Genomic DNA, 19,893 nt, shown 5'->3' on the forward strand with positions numbered 1-19,893 from the left:
TATTGCCATCCATAAAAATTCCATCGTCGTTTGGGAACATTAACTCCATGAATGGTCTCCAAGTAGCCGAGCGTAACCATTTCCAGTCAATCACCGGTTTAATTTGACCAGCCCATTGTAAACACAGCCCAAACAATTATGGAACCACCACCCGCTTGGACAGTGACTTGCTGACAACTTGGGTGCATGGCTTCGTGGGGTCCGAGCCCCACTCGAACCCTACTATTAGCTCTTACCTACTGAAATCAGAACTCATCTGACCAGGCCACGGTTTTCCAGTCGCCTGGGGTCCAACCGATATAGTCACGATCCCAGGAGAGGCGCTGCAGGCGATGTCGTGCTGTTATCAGAGGCACTCGCATCGGTCGTCTGCTGCCACAGCCTATTAACGCCAGATTTCGACTCTCTGTCCTAATGGATACGTTCATCGTACGTCCCACATTAATTTTGTGGTTATTCCACGCACTGTTGCTAGTCTCTTACCCAGGCAACTCTACACAATCGCCTCTGCTCTCGATCGTTAAGCGAAGGCCGACGGCCACTGCCTGAAATTTGGTGTTCTCCTCACACTCTTGACACTGTGGCTCTAGGAATACTGAATTCCCTAACGATTTCCGAAATGGTACGTCCATGCATCTAGCAACAACTAGTATTCAGCGTTCAAAGTCTGTTAATTTCCGTCGTGCGGTCATAATCACGTCAGAGACATCTGCATCTACATCGACACTCTGCAAATCACATTTAAGTGCCTGGCAGAGGGTTCATCGAAACACCTTCACAGTTCTCTATCACTCCAATCTCGTATAGCGCGCGGAAAGAACGAATACCTATATCTTTCCGTACGAGCACTGATTTCCCTTATTTTACCGTGGTGATCGTTCCACCCTATGTAGGTCGATGTCAACAAAATATTTTCGCATTCAGAGGAGAAAGTTGGTGATTGGAATTTCGTGAGAAGATTCCGTCGCAACGAAAAACACCTTTCTTTTAATGATGTCCAGCCCGAATCCTGTATCATTTCAGTGACACTCTCCCCATATTTCGCGATAATACAAAACGTTCTGCCCTTCTTTGAACTTTTTCGATGTACTCCGTCAGTCCTATCTTGTAAGAATCCCACACTGCGCAGCAGTATTCTAAAAGAGGACGGACACGCCTAGTGTAGGCAGTCTCCTTAGTAGATCTGTTACATTTTCTAAGTGTCCTGCCAATAAAACGCAGTCTTTGGTTAGCCTTCCTCACAAAATTTTCTATGTGTTCTTTCCAATTTAATTTGTTCGTAATTGCAATTCCTACGTATTTAATTTATGGCCGTTAGATTAGACTGATTTGTCGTGTATCCGAAGTTTAACGAATTCCTTTTAGCACTCATGTGGATGACCTCAAACTTTTCTTTATTTAGGGTCAACTGCCAATTTTCGCACCTTTTCAGATGGCCACCTGAGTACAAATGCCAACTCGGCAAATGCACCGCTCTTTTATACCTTATGTACGCGATACTACCGCCACCTGTATATGTGCATGTCGCTATCCCATCATTTTTGCCACCTCACAACGTGGAAAATTGAATTGTCTTTTAATTTTAAAAAAAATATATGGCTTCGGCCGCATGCATAAAAAACTTATTGAAGTTTAATAAATTTCATTTCCTGCTTTTTTTTAACTTTCTGCGAGTATTAGTCGACATACGGAGATCAACTTCCACTATTTCTAAACATAACAGTTCATTTTACATAGCAGAATTTCACGAGAAAGTGTCGTTCGAAGAAAACGTTGAATTTGGTTGATTAATCACTCGAATGTGGCATGGTATATGCGAGCGATGATTGCAAACGATATCGCCACCAGCGATTTATCGGTTGTGTATCGTGTCCTTAACGGGGACAGTCAACCTGTAAATTCCCTAGTACACGTAACTGGCTCGTTAGCGTCACATGACCCTCACATCAATGAGATTTTGACGATAATGTGACTCAGCTATACGTGTGTGTGACCGGGGGGGGGGGGGGGGGCTGATGGAGGGAGGGAAACAGAAGGGGGAGGGCTGCTTTTGCCCGAATTCGCCAAATCGGCAAATTTCTGCCACAGAGGACATAAAACGGACGAAACTCGGTAACGCGATACCTCTGGTAGTTTCGACGGCGCTGCGGCGCCTGGCGCGATGCAACCCGCTTTACGGTGGGACCAGTCCCTCCGCCCGCGGCTGCATTACGCATTGATGTCCTTCATTAGCGGTTTGCGTCGGCGGCCGCTTCCCCGACGTCACGGGACGCCACGCACTTGCGCCGGCAATAATGGACGGCCGGCCAGCGCGGCGACGCCGGCGTCGCTGCTTTCAGCTCCGGCCCATCAATCATTCACTGCCTCCCGCGCCCCTCCACAACACCACGGCAAGAGACCGCAAGTAGCAGCAGCTCTGCAGTCATCTCGCCTAATAATTTATCCCGCGCGCTTGGCGGCGCCCTTTCAACTGTCATCTTGCACCTACTGGCGCAAGAGACTCGCGCACACGGACCGCGAAACAAAACTGGACGAGTGGAGTGCTCTTCGAATACACCTCCCTCCTCCTTTCACTCTATTTGTCAGTGAAAATAACTAGGAGAATGCATTACTCCTCTTCCCTCTCCCAGCTTCTAGCGGTTACCTCGGTCGTTCTTCTCACCCGCCCCCTCCCACCCTTTCTCACTCACCCACCACTCTTGCCTTTTCTTTCCCCTCTCTCTTTTTTCCCGCGCCTCGGCGTCGGCAGGGGAAATCTTTGCCCCCGGGCTGTCGGAATGACGAACAGTGTTTCTTCTTCCGGATAATTAATGTTCTTTCTCGCGGGCCGAGATGAATGCGGTTCGCGCCGAGAGCTCTCGCCGACCGTCGTTCACTTTCGTTCGCAATTAAAAGCGGCGAACGCTCTTCAGAGAGGAGAAAGGAAAGAAACTCTAGTCGCGGGTGCTACAGGTCACTTTTGTTCTTCGACAAATTTTCTCTCTTGAGACGAGGAGATTAGCGGAGTTGGCCAAGTGCGTGCGCTCCCTCGGCACTTGCGAAAGTTGTAGCGCGACCCCTTTACCGAGGTATTACCAGAACGAAACCTGGCAATCGCTTCCGGAGCACCAAATCCCTCCTTCGAAGAAATATTAAGCGGAATTACACGAAATATTTGACCAGATGAACAACCGCAACTGAGGAATATATTAAAAAAAAAATCCGCTTCAGTTGCCAATAATTTTCTTAATTTATTCCACGACCAGTTTCGGAACCTAAGCTTCATCTTCAGCTACCACCAAACAATTATGGGAACATAAATGTGTGGCAGTAGGGCCAGTGAGTCATGGTGGATCACATTCACGTCAAACAAACGCATGGAAGTGTAGGACCAGCACGCACATCGCCCGCCAGGATAGCATGACACGGAAGTGATTACTCACCTGAAGATGAAGCTTTAAGCTTCTAAACCGGTCGTGGAATAAATGAAGCCAATTTTTATTCTACAAACAAGGAATTAGGCACAAGAAGGGCCAAGTTAGTGGGAACATGATAATACTTGGAAGTAGAGACCTTTCGCTCTTTCATACTTCTCTCTCTCCGTTCTTTCTAATCTTATATCTACATGTATTCTGCGCAAGATACTTTACAAAGTGTTGAGGAGGGTACCTTTCGTATCCCTTCCTTGTTCCTTTTGCGGATAGATCGTGGGAAGAATGATTGTCTACAAAACTTCTTTTTTTCCTTTTGATCACCAGTCACCTGGTTTGATACAGTCCGATACAAATTCTTTTCCTCTAACATCTCAGAGTAGCACTTGCCTCTAGTATTTGTTGAATGCATTCCAATTTCAGTCCTCCTCTACCGTTTCTACTCCCTACAACTCCCTCTTCTAGTACCATGAAAGTTACTCCCTGACGTCTCAACACTTGTCCTATCACTCGTTTCCTCCTTCTTATCTCTGTTTCCCACATATTTCTATTCTGTGAAGACCTCCGCGTACCTTACCATACCACTCTACCTCAATATTCATCTGTAGCACAACATCTGAAACGCTTTGATTCTTTTCTTGTCACCTTCCCCACAGTCCATGTGTCATTACCATACACTGCTGTGCTCCGGAGGTACATTCTCAGAAATTTCTTCCTCAAATTATAGCAGTAGCCTCCTTTTGGTCAGGAATGCCCTCTCTGTCTGTGCAAGTCTGCTATTTATGTCCTTTCTTCGTTCGTCATGGACTGTTTCACTTCCAAGATAGCAGAATTCCTGAATTTCTCTACTTCGAGTTCCCCAGTTTTGATGTTAATTTTATCATTAATCTTATTTCTCCTGTTCCTCATTACTTTCGCATTTCTTCAGTTCTCTCTTAATCCATGTTCAGTGCTCAGTACACAGTTCATTTACACTGAAGAGCCAAGAATCTGAAACACCTGCCGAATATCGTGTAGGGCCCCGCGAGCACGTAAAAGCGCCGCAACAGGACATGGCGTAGACCCGACTAATGTCTGAAGTAATGCTGGGCGGAACTGACACCATGAATACTGCAGGGCTGTCCATAAATCCGCAAGAGTACGAGAGTGTATAGATCACTTCTGAACAGAACGTTCCAAGGCGTCCCAGATATACTCACTAATGTTCATGTCCTGGGAGTCCGGTGGCTGGCGGAAGTGTTTAAACTCAGAAGAGTGTTCCTTGAACCATTCTGTAGCAATTCTGGAGGTGTCGAGTGTCTCATTGTCCTGCTGGAATGGCCCAAGACCGTCGGAATGCACAATGGACATAAATGGATGCAGGTAATCAGGCAGGATGCTTACGTACGTGTCACCTGTCACAGTCAAAATGGCTCTGAGCACTATGGGACTCAACTGCTGTGGTCATCAGTCCCCTAGAACTTAGAACTACTTAAACCTAACTAACCTAAGCACATCACACACACCCATGCCCGAGGCAGAATTCGAACCTGCGACCGTAGCAGCAGCTCGGCTCCGGACTGGAGCGCCTAGAACCGCACGGCCAACGCGGCCGGCTGTCACAGTCGTTTCTAGACATGTCAGGGGTCCTATATCGGTCGAATCGCACATTCCCCACACCATTACAGAGTCTTCACCAGCTTGAACAGTCCCCTGCTGACATGCAGGATCCATGAATTCGTGAGGTTGTCTCCATACCAGTTCACGTCCATCCGCTAGATACATTTTGAACCGAGACTCGTCCGACCAGGCAATATGTTTCCAGTCATCAACACTCCAACGTCGGTGTTGACGGGCCCAGGCGAGGCGTAAAGCTTTGTGTCGCGCCGTCATCAAGGGTACACGAGTGGGCCTTCGACTCCGAAAGCCCATATCGATGACGTTTCGTTGAATGATTCGCAAGCTGACACTTGTTGATGGCCGAGCATTGAAATCTGCAGAAATCTGCGGACGGGTTGCACTTCTGTCATGTTGAACGATTCTTTTCAGTTGTCGTTGGTCCCATTCTTCCAGGATCTTCATCCGGCCGCAGCGATGTCGGAGATTTGATGTTTTACCGGATTCCTGATACTCACGGTACACTCGTGAAATGGACGTACAGGAAAGTTCCCATTCCATCGCTACCTCGAAAATGCTGTGTCCCATCGCTCGTGCGCCGAGTATAACACCACGTTCATAGTCACTTAAGCCTTGATAACCTGCCGTTGTAGCAGCAGTAATCGATCTAACAACTGCGCCAGACACTTGTTGTCTTATATAGGCGTTGCCGATCGCAGCGCCGTATTCTGTCTGTTTACATGTCTCTGTATTTGAATAAGCATGCCCTTACCAGTTTCTTTGGCGCTTCAGTGTAGTGCAGTATGTCCTGTAATTCTTTCTCGCTCCCCCAGAGGATAGCAATGTCACCACCGAATCTCATCGTTGACACTCTCTCACTCCGAATTTCAGTGCCTGGCTATCATCGCTTCTTCGATATACTAATTGGACACTACGGGATAACGGTTGCATCCCTGCCTTACACCCTTTTTAATCCCAGCTCTTAGATATTGGTGTTCCATTATTATTGTTCGTTCTTGGTTCTTATACATGTTACCCGTCTTTCCCTCCAACTTACACCACTTTTTCGAAGACTTTCGAACAGCTTACAAAATTTTACATTGTTGAACGCTATTTCTAGATCAACAAACCCTACGAAGATGTCCTGGTTGTTCTTAATATTGCTTCCATTATCAAGGGCAACGCCAGAACTGTCTCTCTGGTGCATTCATCTTTCCTGAAGCCAAGCTGATCGTCATGTAACAAGGTCTCAATTGTCTTTTCTATTCTCATGAATATTAATCTGGTCAGCTAGTTTGATGTATGATCCGTTAAACCGATTCTACTATAGCTTTCACACTTGTCCGTCGTTGCTATCTTTGAGAATGTGCGCATGATATTTTTCCGAAATTCTAGTGCTATGTCACCAGTCTCATATATTCGATACATTAAGTATGATCTCCAGCTTCTCTGATTTTCTCGTAGTGATCATTTCGTATTTGGGAGGACGCAATATGTCGCTCGACTCTTCTTGGAAGGTACGCTCTCGGAGTTACAAAAATAAACCTCTCGATGATACAACACTGCCGGAGAAACAAATGAAATACGCTCAACTATAATGTTCAGTGGAACCCGTTTATAACACTTGGATACTGAGGCGTTGTAGTGTTACTGATTCATTTGTCATCGTCTTCGGCGATCAGATGGTGCTACGGAGATCTGTTTGTGTGGCTTTTGTTTCAATTCTGCAGGCAGTAACTGTGTTGAGTTTAGAGCTGAACAGTGTCTGCAACATTGATTCTATGGTACAAACGTGCCCTGCGAGTCGGTGAACAGCTTCAGCCGTTTGAACGAGATCCCACTGTGTCTCTGCCGGATGCTGGACGGACGTATGGACAGACTGCTGCACATGCTGGACACAATTTGGAATATTCCCACAACCGTAGAACAGAATATAGTGGTCCGCGTGACACAGACACACATCGAGAACGACGCACTGTGCGAGTAGCAGTGACCGATCGAACGTTATTCAGGGAAGAAACCCGTTAACGTGTTGCACCTATTGAGCCACCAATGACCATTGGCAACTGCTACAAGCAAGATTAAGATACTAAAATACGTTGCTAGTCCGGTTTGGTACGGATCCCACACAGTTGAGCAATATATCCGGATGGGTCACACATGTGATTTGTAAGTAATCTCATTGGTAGACTGACTACATTTCCCTAGTATTCTACCCTTAAACCGAAGCAGCTGCCTGCTTTGCCCACGACTGAAGCTATCCCATCAAACCATGTCATGTCCCTGCAAAGCGTATACCCAGATATTTCTGAGTTGTCCGAAGCCAACTGCGACTCACTGATTTTACAGTCACAAGACAGTAAGTTTTTCGTTTTGTAAAGTGCGTTGTCAAGGTGTGACTGAATATTTGTGCAGCTTCTTCCAGTCCATCCCGAGCGATGTCGCGCTGTGGTTAGCACTAGAATTGGAAGAACGACTGTTCTAACTCGCGTCCCACCATCTAGACATTCAGTTTTCTCGTGGCTTCCCTAAACCGCTCCAGGCAAATGCCAGGATGGTGCCTTCTAGAGGGCACGGCTGGTTTCCTTCTCCAAACCGAGACTCTGATCCGTCTCTAATGACCCATATATCGACGGGAGTTAAACCCCAATCTTCCTTCCTTCTTGCTGACATCATTTTACGAGATTTTTGAGAGGGTGATGTATTCTAGAACAGTAGGATAGTTAATTCTAGAATAGTACTGACATCACCTTCCGAGACTTTTGAGTACGTGATGTATTCTAGAATATTATCTCATCTTGGCACTTCTGTCTCTAAGCTGGTCGTAGGTTGTGTTCCAAAAATGAACAGCATAGAGGCAGAAGTGATGACACTTTCTGCAGGACCTGACCACCATTTTGCTGGACAATCCTCAAGCACGTACGGTGCAACCTGTTACTGATTTGTTTGACTGATGTGGCTGCTAAGTGCTATACCACCTACTGCACTCCTCTGACTTCAGCCCTCGTAAGTTCAACTCGATTTCTAAACTGAATGAAACACTTCACGGCATTCGCTTCAGAAGTGCTACAAATTCGTCAGGCAATAGACCGCATCGCTCGAACTGTCAACACAACTGGCACTGCTAAGAGTATCCCAAGACGTCCACATTGCTGGAAACGGGTTATACACAATGCTGGTGACTACTTTAAAGGTCTCTAAAACTTTGAAAAACTTATCTATTTTGTACGAGCTGTAAATAAATTGTTGCCACTATTAAAGTTCCAACCCTCGTATATAGTTTGAAATGCACTTACATAAATAATGACACTACCGTATTCTGTTGGGGAGAAGAGGAGTTTGTGGCACAATTTGACAAGAAGAAGGGACCGGTTGGTAGGACATGTTCTGAGGCATCAAGGGGCCACCAATTTAGTATTGGAGGGTAGCGTGGAGGGTAAAAACAGTAGAGGGAGGCCAAGAGATGAATACACTGAGCAGATTAAGAAGGATGTAGGTTGCAGTAGGTACTGGGAGATGAAGGAGCTTCCACAGGATAGAGTAGCATGGAGAGCTGCATGAAACCAGTCTCAGGACTGAAGACCACAACAACACAACAACCGTATTCTGCTTCGTCCCGATGCGCTCCAAGAGCAACTTTCAGGTTAACAAACTGTATGCTGGAAATTAACCGACGAATTTAAACGTATTCTTCTTCGTTCGTTTCACCCTCTTCATTCTTTGCGTGTTGTTTCTTCCTTTGTGCCCAGTATTCCTTCATTGTCTCTGACCTCCTTCTTCTCTTCCGAAGTGATAGGTATCAACTTAATTTTAAATCTGTATCGGAACCTTGTTTTTTCGTCCTTAGTATTTATCTGAACTGTTCGATGGTGTCATAAGTTTCTTGTAATTTTTAATTCAATTAGGTTCTCTTCAGTTCTCGAAACCCAATTAGGTTTTGTTATGCTGTTACGGAAGAAATCAAAAATTCCCTTAGTTAATGTATTGGGGTTCTTTCTGAGATGATATTCGTAAAAATTTAGTGTCTTTCTGCGCATAGTTCTGAGGGTTTCTCAGTTTGTTTTTTTTCCTTGATGTGTACTATTTCATCATACTGAAATTTTATTCCTGTGCTTTTCTTAAAATTTTTCTTTCGTTTGGTTTTGACTGTTCTATCTGGCGTATGCGATTCATAGTTATGGTGGTGCTGCATGCAATGCTTCTGGCTTTATCACTGTTTTTTAATGCTTAATTTTGGACCCCAACGAAAGGGATTGCTTCTTGAACGTCTCCTTTTGTTAATTGGATGGCCAATTCAAGTTTGTTTTTTTCTGGATTCTTTCGCCTCGCGGGGTGTTGCATTCCAGCTAATCCATTCCTCTAGATACGTAAATTCTTTTACTATTTCTGTGTTCTATTCTTGGACTTTTAGATATTTATTTGGGTGTTTGTTGTTGGTCATAATTTTGTTTTTTTTTCAAAGTAAATGGTAAAACCTATTTTAGCTGCTTGTTTCTCTAGTTCAAGGATTTGTTCCTTTGCTTCCTCTATTGTTCCAGAAAACAGGCAGATGATCTACAAAGGCAATGGAGTTGATATTGACAGTTTTCTTTATGCAGCTCAGTCCTATTACGCTCTTTATATTTTTGCTCCATTGTCCGATTACTTTCTCAAGTGCGCAATTGAAGTATTTAAACGTATTATACAGCGTGTTCGAAAATTTCCGTCACAAACTTCTAAGACTTGCAGAGGGGAGTGGCTATATAATATTTTGAATAGGAACCAATGTGGGAAACGTACCGTTTCCGTTCTACGAATGTTTCAGTCCATATGTTTAACTCATCCACTTTTGCTTGAGGAACTGAATTAGGCGTGACATAGTACATTAGGTAACAATTTGAAAGGAAACATAACGAAAATTCCATTTATGATTTAAGCACTTTTGTTTATATTAACACTTAAACATTACTAGTTTACATTATTCCAAACCAAAAAAGAGCCCATACAGAACAGTACAGATGCATTACAACAGCGGCTCGCTGTGACGACCAACCGTTATTACAGAACTGTACCTTCAAAGCATGTTCTGGTACAGTCTCCATCCCACCAGACGTCTTTTCAGTTTCCAGTGCAGCGTCCAGAACTCGTGCCAGCCGATCTTCCTCTGTCTCTACAGGAGTCTCGTAAATTAAACGATTCATACGACCCCACAACCAGTAATCCATAGGAGTTAAATCCTGCGATGGTGGCGACCAAGCGGTTTGATCATCTCGGCCTGTCCATCTTTGCCGGCCGGAGCGGCCGAGCGGTTCTAGGCGCCTCAGTCTGGAATCGCACGACCGCTACGGTCGCAGGTTCGAATCCTGCCTCGGACATGGATGTGTGTGATGTCCTTAGGTTTGTTAGGTTTAATTAGTTCTAAGTTCTAGGCGACTGATGACCTCGTAAGTTAAGTCGCATAGTGCTCAGAGCCATTTGAACCTTAACAGCTGAGGTCATCAGTCCCCTAGAACTTAGAACTACTTAAACGTAACTAACCTAAGGACATTACACACATCCATGCCCGAGGCAGGATTCGAACCTGCGACCATAGCGGTCGCTCGGCTCCAGACTGTAGCGCCCAGAACCGCACGGCCACGCCGGCCGGCTCAGCTGTTAAGTCCCATAGTGCTCAGAGCCATTTGAACCATTTTTGAACCTGTCCATCTTTCTCCATACCGTGTGTTGAAATGTTCAAATGGTTCAAATGGCTCTGAGCACTATGGGACTTAACATCTATGGTCATCAGTCCCCTAGAACTTAGAACTACTTAAACCTAACTAACCTAAGGACATCACACAACACCCAGTCATCACGAGGCAGAGAAAATCCCTTACCCCGCCGGGAATCGAATCCGGGAACCCGGGCGCGGAAAGTGAGAACGCTACCGCATGTTGAAATGTCTCCGAACTGCACGTGAGAAGTGAAGTTGCCCCTCGTCTTGCTGAAACGAAATTTCCTGATGGATATTCAGAGGCACAACTTCCAAGAATATGTTTTGTAGGAAGATCAAGCATGCAGGATCAGTTAGCTTGATTGGAAGGAGGTATAGCCCAATCACATACTTGCCCACACGTTAATACCAGACAGGTGCTGAATGCCCAGTACATGCGTGGCACGACGGTTTTCGTCTGCTCAGACATGGCTGTTTGGCGAATTCAGAACACAATCCTTCGTGAACTTACATTCACCTGTAAACAGAACTTGAAGTGGAAACAGGAATGTGTCGACGCAGCGGTGCAAGAACCACATGCAGTAGCCAACGCGTTGTGGAAAATCGTCTGGATCCATAGCGTGTACCCTTTATAAATCGTAGTTGTAAGTGCGCGGATGTAATTGCTGCTCACGCAGAACGGCCCAGATGATAGTGTGACTATACCCACTGCACGCGCAATTGTTCGAGTACTCGTTGACGTGTACTCTTCAACGCGATACAGTACATCTTCTTCATATTCGGGCGTGCGGCGTTGCCATGGAGCACCACAGTCTGCCTCCCCGTGGTGAAGGTACCCGTTTCTCGGAGCCGCTGCTGACTTGGGTAAAAAGTTTGTGCGATGGCGTGCTACGTTAAGGAAAACGTTTGTGATATAGCCGACTAGCAGCTCTTCCGTTACCTCGAGCTTCGCCACATACAAGGAGCATGCTTGCGTATTCCGAAAAAGTGTACCGAACCATGGCTACTGTACCTGACACGCACATGCATTGAATAGATCTCGCAGCAAGGCAGACGTTAAGTGACATCATGTGATCGTCTGACGTAGTACACGTCATTCTGTGTACGCTATTGCATACCAGGACGAGCAACAATGAGACTTTTCTCTTTGCCTCAGCAGACTTGGGCGCGTTACACATCTGAACTGAAAAGGTCGTAGAATGGAAAAGGTACGTTTGCGGACATGGGTTCCTGTTCAAAGTATTATGTACTCACTCCCCTTTACAAGTCCTGGATGTTTGCCACGGTACTATCACAACACCCTGTATAAAACATTTCTGATAAGTCCAGTAAATGCACAATGAGTAAAATTTATTTTTTATTGGGTCCATCCTGGTGTTTTTTTAATGGCCAGCAGTGGATTATCAAAGAACAGTATGTGTCTCTGTCACCATCCGAACGTCTACGTCTACGTGATTACTCTGCTATTCACAATAAAGTGCCTGGCAGAGGGTTCAATGAACCACTTTCAAGCTGTCTCTCTACCATCCCACTCTCGAAAGGGGTGCGGGTGCGGGAAAAACGAATACTTAAATTTTTCTTTGCGAGCCCTTATTTCTCTTATTTTATTGTGATGATCATTTCTCCCTATGTAGCTGGGTGCCAACAGAATGTTTTCACAATTGGAGGAGACTGCCACTCCAATTCACGTACCATGGTTCAAATGGCTCTGAGCATTAGGGCACAACATCTGAAGTCATGACTCCCCTACAACTTAGAACTACTTAAACTTAACTAACATAAGGACATCACACACACCCATGCCCGAGGCAGGATTCGAACCTGCGACTGTAGCGGTCGCGCGGTTCCAGGCTGAAGTACCTAGAACCGCTCGGTCACATCGGCCGCCATGTATCATGTCTGTGGCATTATCTCCCCTGTTTCGCGATAATACAAAACGAGCCGCCCTTCGATGAACTTTTTCGATTTCATCCGTCAGTCCCACCTGATACGGATCCCACACCGCACAGCAATACTCCAGAATATGGCGGACAAGTGTGGTGTAAGCAATTCCCTTAGTAGACCTGTTACACCTTCTAAGTGTTCTGCCAGTGAATCGCAGTCTTTGGTTTGCTCTACCCACAACATTATCTATGAGATAGTTCCAATTTAGGTTATTTGTCATTGTAGTCCCCAAGTATTTAGTTGAATTTGCAGCCTTCAGGTTTGTGTGACTTATCGCGTGATCGAAATGTAGTGGATTACTTTTAGCAAAAAAATGGCTCTGAGCACTATGGGACTCAACTGCTGAGCTCATTAGTCCCCTAGAACTTAGAACTAGTTAAACCTAACTAACCTAAGGACATCACAAACATCCATGCCCGAGGCAGGATTCGAACCTGCGACCGTAGCGGTCTTGCGGTTCCAGACTGCAGCGCCTTTAACCGCACGGCCACTTCGGCCGGCTACTTTTAGCACTCATGTGAATAACTTCACACTTTTCTTTATTCAGGGTCAATTGCCACTTTTCGCACAATACAGATATCTTATCTAAATCATATTGCAATTCGTTTTGGTCATCGGATGTCTTTACAAGACGGTAAATGACAGCATCATCTCCAAACAATCTAATAGGGCTACTCAGATTGTCTCCTATGTCGTTAATATACAGGGTGGTCCATTAATCGTGACCGGGCCAAATATCTCACGAAATAAGCGTCAAATGAAAAAACTACAAAGAACGAAACTTGTCTAGCTTCAAGGGGGAAACCACATGGCGCTATGGATGGCCCGCTAGATGGCTCTGCCATAGGTCAAATGGATATCAACTGTAGTTTTTTTTTTATTAGGAACCCCCATTTTCAATTAAATATTCGTGTAGTACGTAAACAAATATGAATGTTTTAGTTGGACCACTTTTTTCGCTTTGTGATAGATGGCGCTGTAATAGTCACAAACATATGGCTCACAGTTTTAGACGAACAGTTGGTAACAGGTAGGTTTTTTAAAATAAAATACAGAATGTAGGTACGTTTGAACATTTTATTTCGGTTGTTCCAATGTAATACATGTACCTTTGTGAACTTATCATTTCTGAGAACACATGCTGTTACAGCGTAATTACCTGTAAATACCACATTAATGCAATAAATGCTCAAAATGATGTCCGTCAACCTCAATGTATTTGGCAATACGTGTAACGACATTCCTCTCAACAGCGAGTAGTTCGTCTTCCGTAATGTTCGCACATGCATTGGCAATGCGCTGACGCATGTTGTCAGACGTTGTCGGTGGATCACGATAGCAAATATCGTTCAACTTTCCCCACAGAAAGAAATCCGGGGACGTCAGATCCGGTGAAAGTGCGGGCCATGGTATGGTGCTTCGACGACCAATCCAGCTGTCATGAAATGTGCTATTCAATACCGCTTCAACCGCACGTGAGCTATGTGCCGGACATCCATCATGTTGGAAGAACATCGCCATTCTGTCATGCAGTGAAACATCTTGTAGTAACGTCGGTTGAACATTACGTAGGAAATCAGCATACATTGCACCATTTAGACTGCCATCGATAAAATGTTGGCCAATTATCCTTACTCCCATAATGCCGCACCGTACATTAACCCGCCAAGGTCGCTGATGTTCCATTTGTCGCAGCCATCGTGGATTTTCCGTTGCCCAATAGTGCATATTATGCCGGTTTACGTTTCCGCTGCCGGCCGAAGTGGCCGTGCGGTTAAAGGCGCTGCAGTCTGGAACCGCAAGACCGCTACGGTCGCAGGTTCGAATCCTGCCTCGGGCATGGATGTTTGTGATGTCCTTAGGTTAGTTAGGTTTAACTAGTTCTAAGTTCTAGGGGACTAATGACCTCAGCAGTTGAGTCCTATAGTGCTCAGAGCCATTTTTACGTTTCCGCTGTTGGTGAATAACGCTTCGTCGCTAAATAGAACGCGTGCAAAACATCTGTCATCGTCCCGTAATTTCTGTTGTGCCCAGTGGCAGAACTGTACACGACGTTCAAAGTCGTCGCCATGCAATTCCTGGTGCATAGAAATACGGTACGGGCGCAATCGATGTTGATATAGCTTTCCCAACACCGACGTTTTTGAGATTCCCGATTCTCGCGCAATTTGTCTGCTACTGACGTGCGGATTAGCCGCGACAGCAGCTACAACACCTACTTGGGCATCATCATTTGTTGCAGGTCGTGGTTGACGTTTCACATGTGGCTGAACACTTCCTGTTTCCTTAAATAACGTAATTATCCGGCGAACGGTCCGGACACTTGGATGATGTCGTCCAGGATACCGAGCAGCATACATAGCACACGCCCGTTGGGCATTTTGATCACAATAGCCATACTTCAACACAATATCGACCTTTTCCGCAATTGGTAAACGGTCCATTTTAACACGGGTAATGTATCACGAAGCAAATACCGTCCGCACTGGCGGAATTTTACGTAATACCACGTACTTATACGTTTGTGACTATTAAAGCGCCATCTATCACAAAGCGAAAAAAGTGGTCCAACTAAAACATTCATATTTCTTTACGTACTACACGAATAGGTAATTAAAAATAGGGGTTCCTATTTTTTAAAAAATGCAGTTGATATCCGTTTGACCTATGGCAGCGCCATCTAGCGGGCCAATCACAGCGCCATCTGGTTTCCCCCTTCAAGCTAGACGATTTTCGTTCTTTGTAGTTTTTTCATTTGATGGTTATTTCGTGAAATATTTGGCCCGGTCACTATCAATGGACCACCCTGTAGATCAAGGTCTATAGAGGACCTATAACACCTCCTTTGGGGAACGCCGGAAATTATTTTTGTTTTACTCGATGTCTTACCGTCTATTACTACGAACTGTGACCTTTCTGACAGGAAATCACGAATCCAGTCGCACAACTGAGGCGATATTCCATAGGCACGCAGTTTGGTTAGAAGACTCTTGTGAGGAACGGTGTCGAACCATCCTAATGTGTGTGTGTGTGTGTGTGTGTGTGCGTGTGTGTGTGTGTGTGTGTGTGTATGTATGCGTAAGTTTTCGCCACTGAGGGCGAGGTGTGTGCCCGGCAGGTACCACAACGGCCCCCGCAAGCTGAGCGACGCGATGCGGGACGCGATGCAGAAGGACCCGGTGGCGCCGGTGCTGTGGGAGCCGCACCTCGCCGCGCTGGACCGCCGTGTGCGCATCGTGCTGCAGGCCGTGCGCGACTGCGTTGCCCGCGACGACGCCGTCGAGGCGGTGGTGCGCAACGACGCCGACGGCGACGCCGCCGACGCCGCCCCCGCCGCCCCCGCAAGCGGCTCCTAGCGGCGGCGCGCGCGGCGGCGGCTGCGGCAGCGCCAGCGGAGGCGCCTGCACCCGTAGCCGCCCCCGCGCACCACCCCTCGGACAGCCGACAGTCGTCGGACACTGTGTGTTTACAATGGACTCTGCTCTCGTGTGATGGTCGTCGCAAAAGTAAACAACAACCTAGGGACCACGCTGCTTCCATAGCGCCCGCTCCAGAACTCGTGTCCTACTCTTTTTCTACAGCTCCACTGAGCTTCACCAGTTCTCTGCTGAACCTGTAAATGTACATGTGTACACACGACATGAGATTCGTGCTTTTTTTCTGCCGATCAATTCCTAACAAAGAAGGGGAACTTAGCCATATCTAAACTGACATATACCGCTCAGAATATTTCACACAAATGTTCCTAAACGCAAATCACAGCGTTAACGCATACGATACAGCTAGTCCTGTACGCTTTTTGGTCTGCAAGTAAATGCCGTATTATCCTCCGTATTGCGTACAAGAAAGCGACGAACTCCTCACCGGCTCTTCTCTCTAGCCAGTACGAACTGATACGCACAGTATAACTCGACCTCTTTGCTAGGAATGCAGCGAGCGTAATGATCGCCTCCTAGGTGGGGGGAGGGGTGTAACGGGAACAAGCCCCGCCTTCTTCTCGCAGGGCATGCAGCACAATGAAAATAATGTTGCATTCATAGCGCCTACCAAAATGCTACGATCTGTTACACTGTTTTCTAGGAAAGGTTGACAGTGGCGGAAACTCTCCGTACCAGCGCTAAGTCAGCTAATTTCATTCGACTCCTTCGCTTCCAGAAAAGTGCCAAGTTATATTGTGCGTATTGTAGTTTCACTTGTAATTACACATTCTTTGCCGATTCACAAACTTTCAGCGCCAGTGACAAGACCAGCTGATGTCACAAGCTCTTTACGCTTCTTGGTCGTGACGCACCAAGGACTGAAGACACTTGTGATGATGTGTTTAATAAACATGTATTACCAACGACGCTAAAGAAATAATTGCAATCCAAACAGTTCGTCTGACTCACAATGTTTAGGGACTCATTTGACTTTTTAAGAAAATTCCATTACGTCCCTGTTATACAGAATGTCCCATAAAAACTCCGACGAACATGATAAATATCGAAATAAGAAAAATATTTCCGTAAAGATGGCCTCTGAAATGCATACTTGAAGAGGTATGATCGCTTGTTCATTTTTGATTCTGTGAAATAGTTCTCTTCTACTGGAAGGTCTTAGCTTTCCAAATTTGAGGAAGAAGTATTGACCAAAACGAGGAAAAACTTTCCAGTAAATGTGGGCTCTAAGATGAATACCTTAAGAGTTATGAGCAATTGTTCATCTCCGCTAGTGTGAAAAACATCTCTTCTACAGAACACGTGCTCATAGCTCTTAAGATATGCATTTTAGAATCCATGTTTATTTGAAATTTTTTCCTTGTTTTGGCCCGTACTACCTCTTCCCAAAATAGAGAAAGCAAAGAGCTTGTAGAAGAAGAGATGTGTTTCGTAGCGTGGTCAAGTGCGCACCAGACTTTTTTCTTGTTTTCGTGTAAGGAACTTGCCCCGAAAATTTGTCAGTAATTTTTTTTGTGGTGGAGGGAGGGAGGGGGATTCTGCACATCTTGCCATACACGGGAAAATTCACATAGCCATAATGTCGTCTTACGTACCAAATAAACACAGATACATTTCTCTGTTCCGTACCTTTTACTCCGCAATACAATGAGAAAACTTGAAAAGTCCTAAGCAGTTGGAGATAGGCTTTCAGTAGACTGCAACTCTTCTAAATACTTAATTAAGACGGAGATTCTCCTATCAGTCAACGCGTTGTTGCGTTTCAGGTACAATGTAAAACTGCAAAAGGAGCATGGTTCAAGCGAAACATCAGTCTGTCGTTAAAGCGAAAGCAAAATTACGAAAAATAGTCATCAGTGCCATTGCATCGATATGGCTTCCAAGTCGACACTTACAGACATGGTAAGCAATATGTAATTAGTAAGGAACACTGTATGGTTGACGACACATACTCTCAGAAGATGTACAAGAGAGACAAACAAAAACAAAGTGTTTCTGTAATCTTATATCGTGCTGAATGCTCAACAAAATAGTGAAAGAATACTCTCAAAAATTTGTAACAACTTCCTACTTTAGTCTACTGATTTATGACTTTTTGCGAATTGTTCCCATAAACCAGAAGCCATTGTCTTTGAGCGAAGCAATGCGGACAGATAATACAGCTATATGTGTACTCTTAGGCCTTTTTCGTTCGTGACGCTACAGTGTAGTCCCTCCAGGCCCATATTTGAATCACAACAACATGCTGTCAAATATAAAGTAATGGAAAAAGCTACAGTTAACTTTTAGCTGTGGCCACTTTAAAACTATTGTTTAAAGACTTTTATGGGTTCCAGAAACAGTCAAACATTAACTGAGTGAGTGTTCCAGTTCTTCGTTCTCAGTGAGTCAACTGCAGGACGGTATATTGCAGTGCAGTTCGTCATTGGTCGCTTTACAACATATTACATATCATACACTGGTAAGTTTGTGAGACAATAGTGTGTGAAACGTCCTTCTAGACTGTTTGTTAGTTCCAAGAACTGCTTCATACGGCCTGAATAGAAGGGCCATCATTGGCTGTGACAATATGGTGATTTGCGACTATTATCCGGTGGTTTTTCCTCTTTTGGTACGTGGACAATGAAACGCCAGTGGTTATTCAATATGTAGGCCTGATAGTGCTTCATCTGTTAAAGCCAGCAGTCGTCGAATGTTTGCGGAAAAATGAGTATAACGTTACCGCTTAGCCAGTGCCGTGAAGATGCATCCGAGCAGATGTCTAAAGCTGTCACCATTATGTGATGATCTGTTATTTTTGTTGTTACTTTGGTCTGTGTACATAACACGGTTAAATTATGTTGAAATATAACTGTTAATTGTGTGAAAATTACAATGGAAGCCTATATTCGTGTTCTGTTGGGAAACTGACCTTGTTTAATAACAAATAAAGCTGTTATACAGAATTACCTGCAGTTTAAATGTTTTGTATATTGTTGTTTCACTTAACAGAAATGATCAATACCCTTCGAACACGCTACACGCAATTTCCAGGAACATCGGCTAGGAATGAACAGGTAACTGTGTGAGTCTGAGTATTGTTTCTGTGTTTTGTTGAAAGTTGGAGCGTCATGGAGAGAGCGGAGTGGTCTCGTTAGCATGACCATCTTCATACCTGCTAGAATACACTGCATATCTCGTAAAGGAGTTTTCACGCAAATAGTCTTACGTTTTGTCAAAAGTGCAGTGTCCATAAATGTTGAAGCCAGGGCAACGAAATACGAGGTTTCAAAATAGTACGTATACCAAATTTCAGGACAGATTAAGAAGGTACACTATAAGAAATAAAAGACCCACCACGAATAGCATGGTAATCGGGTGATGAGATTTACATGCTCAGTAATGTTTTGGTCCTCCTCTGAACCTTATGCAAGCTGTTATTCGGCTTGGCACTGACAGAGTTCTTGGATGTCCTCCTGAGGAGAATTCGGCCCATTTGGCGCGTTAGGTCGTCAAAATCCCGAGCTGGTTGAAGGGTCCTGTCCATAACGCTTCAAACGTTCCCAACTGGCGAGAGATCCAGCAACCTTGCTGGCCAAGGAAGAGTTTGACAAGCACGAAGACAAGCTGCAGAAACCCTCGCCCTGTGCGGATGGACATTATCTTGCTGGAATGGAAGCCCTGGACAACTTGCCTTGAAGGGCAACATAACGAGGCGTAGAATATTTGACGTAACGCTGCGCTGTAAGGGTGCAGCGGATGGCAACCAGAGGGGTCCTACTATGGAAAGAAATGGCGCTCCGGTCCATCATTCCTGGTTGTCGACCGTATGGCG

The 19,893-nt window shown here is 45.2% G+C and overlaps 1 protein-coding gene across 1 annotated transcript in view; it reads left to right on the forward strand.

Moving 5' to 3' along the window:
• The window catches only part of LOC126456532 (extracellular serine/threonine protein CG31145-like), a 312,135-nt gene extending 293,111 nt beyond the window's left edge, over positions 1 to 19,024 (forward strand). The window contains exon 9 of the mRNA XM_050092282.1: positions 15,761 to 19,024. Within this exon, the coding sequence (XP_049948239.1) occupies positions 15,761 to 15,998 (238 nt within the window). The 3' untranslated portion in view covers positions 15,999 to 19,024. The remainder of the gene's footprint in view (positions 1 to 15,760) is intronic.
• Positions 19,025 to 19,893: the final 869 nt, after the last annotated feature.

This window comes from Schistocerca serialis, chromosome 2 (genome assembly GCF_023864345.2).
Source record: "Schistocerca serialis cubense isolate TAMUIC-IGC-003099 chromosome 2, iqSchSeri2.2, whole genome shotgun sequence".
Lineage (NCBI taxonomy): Eukaryota > Metazoa > Arthropoda > Insecta > Orthoptera > Acrididae > Schistocerca > Schistocerca serialis.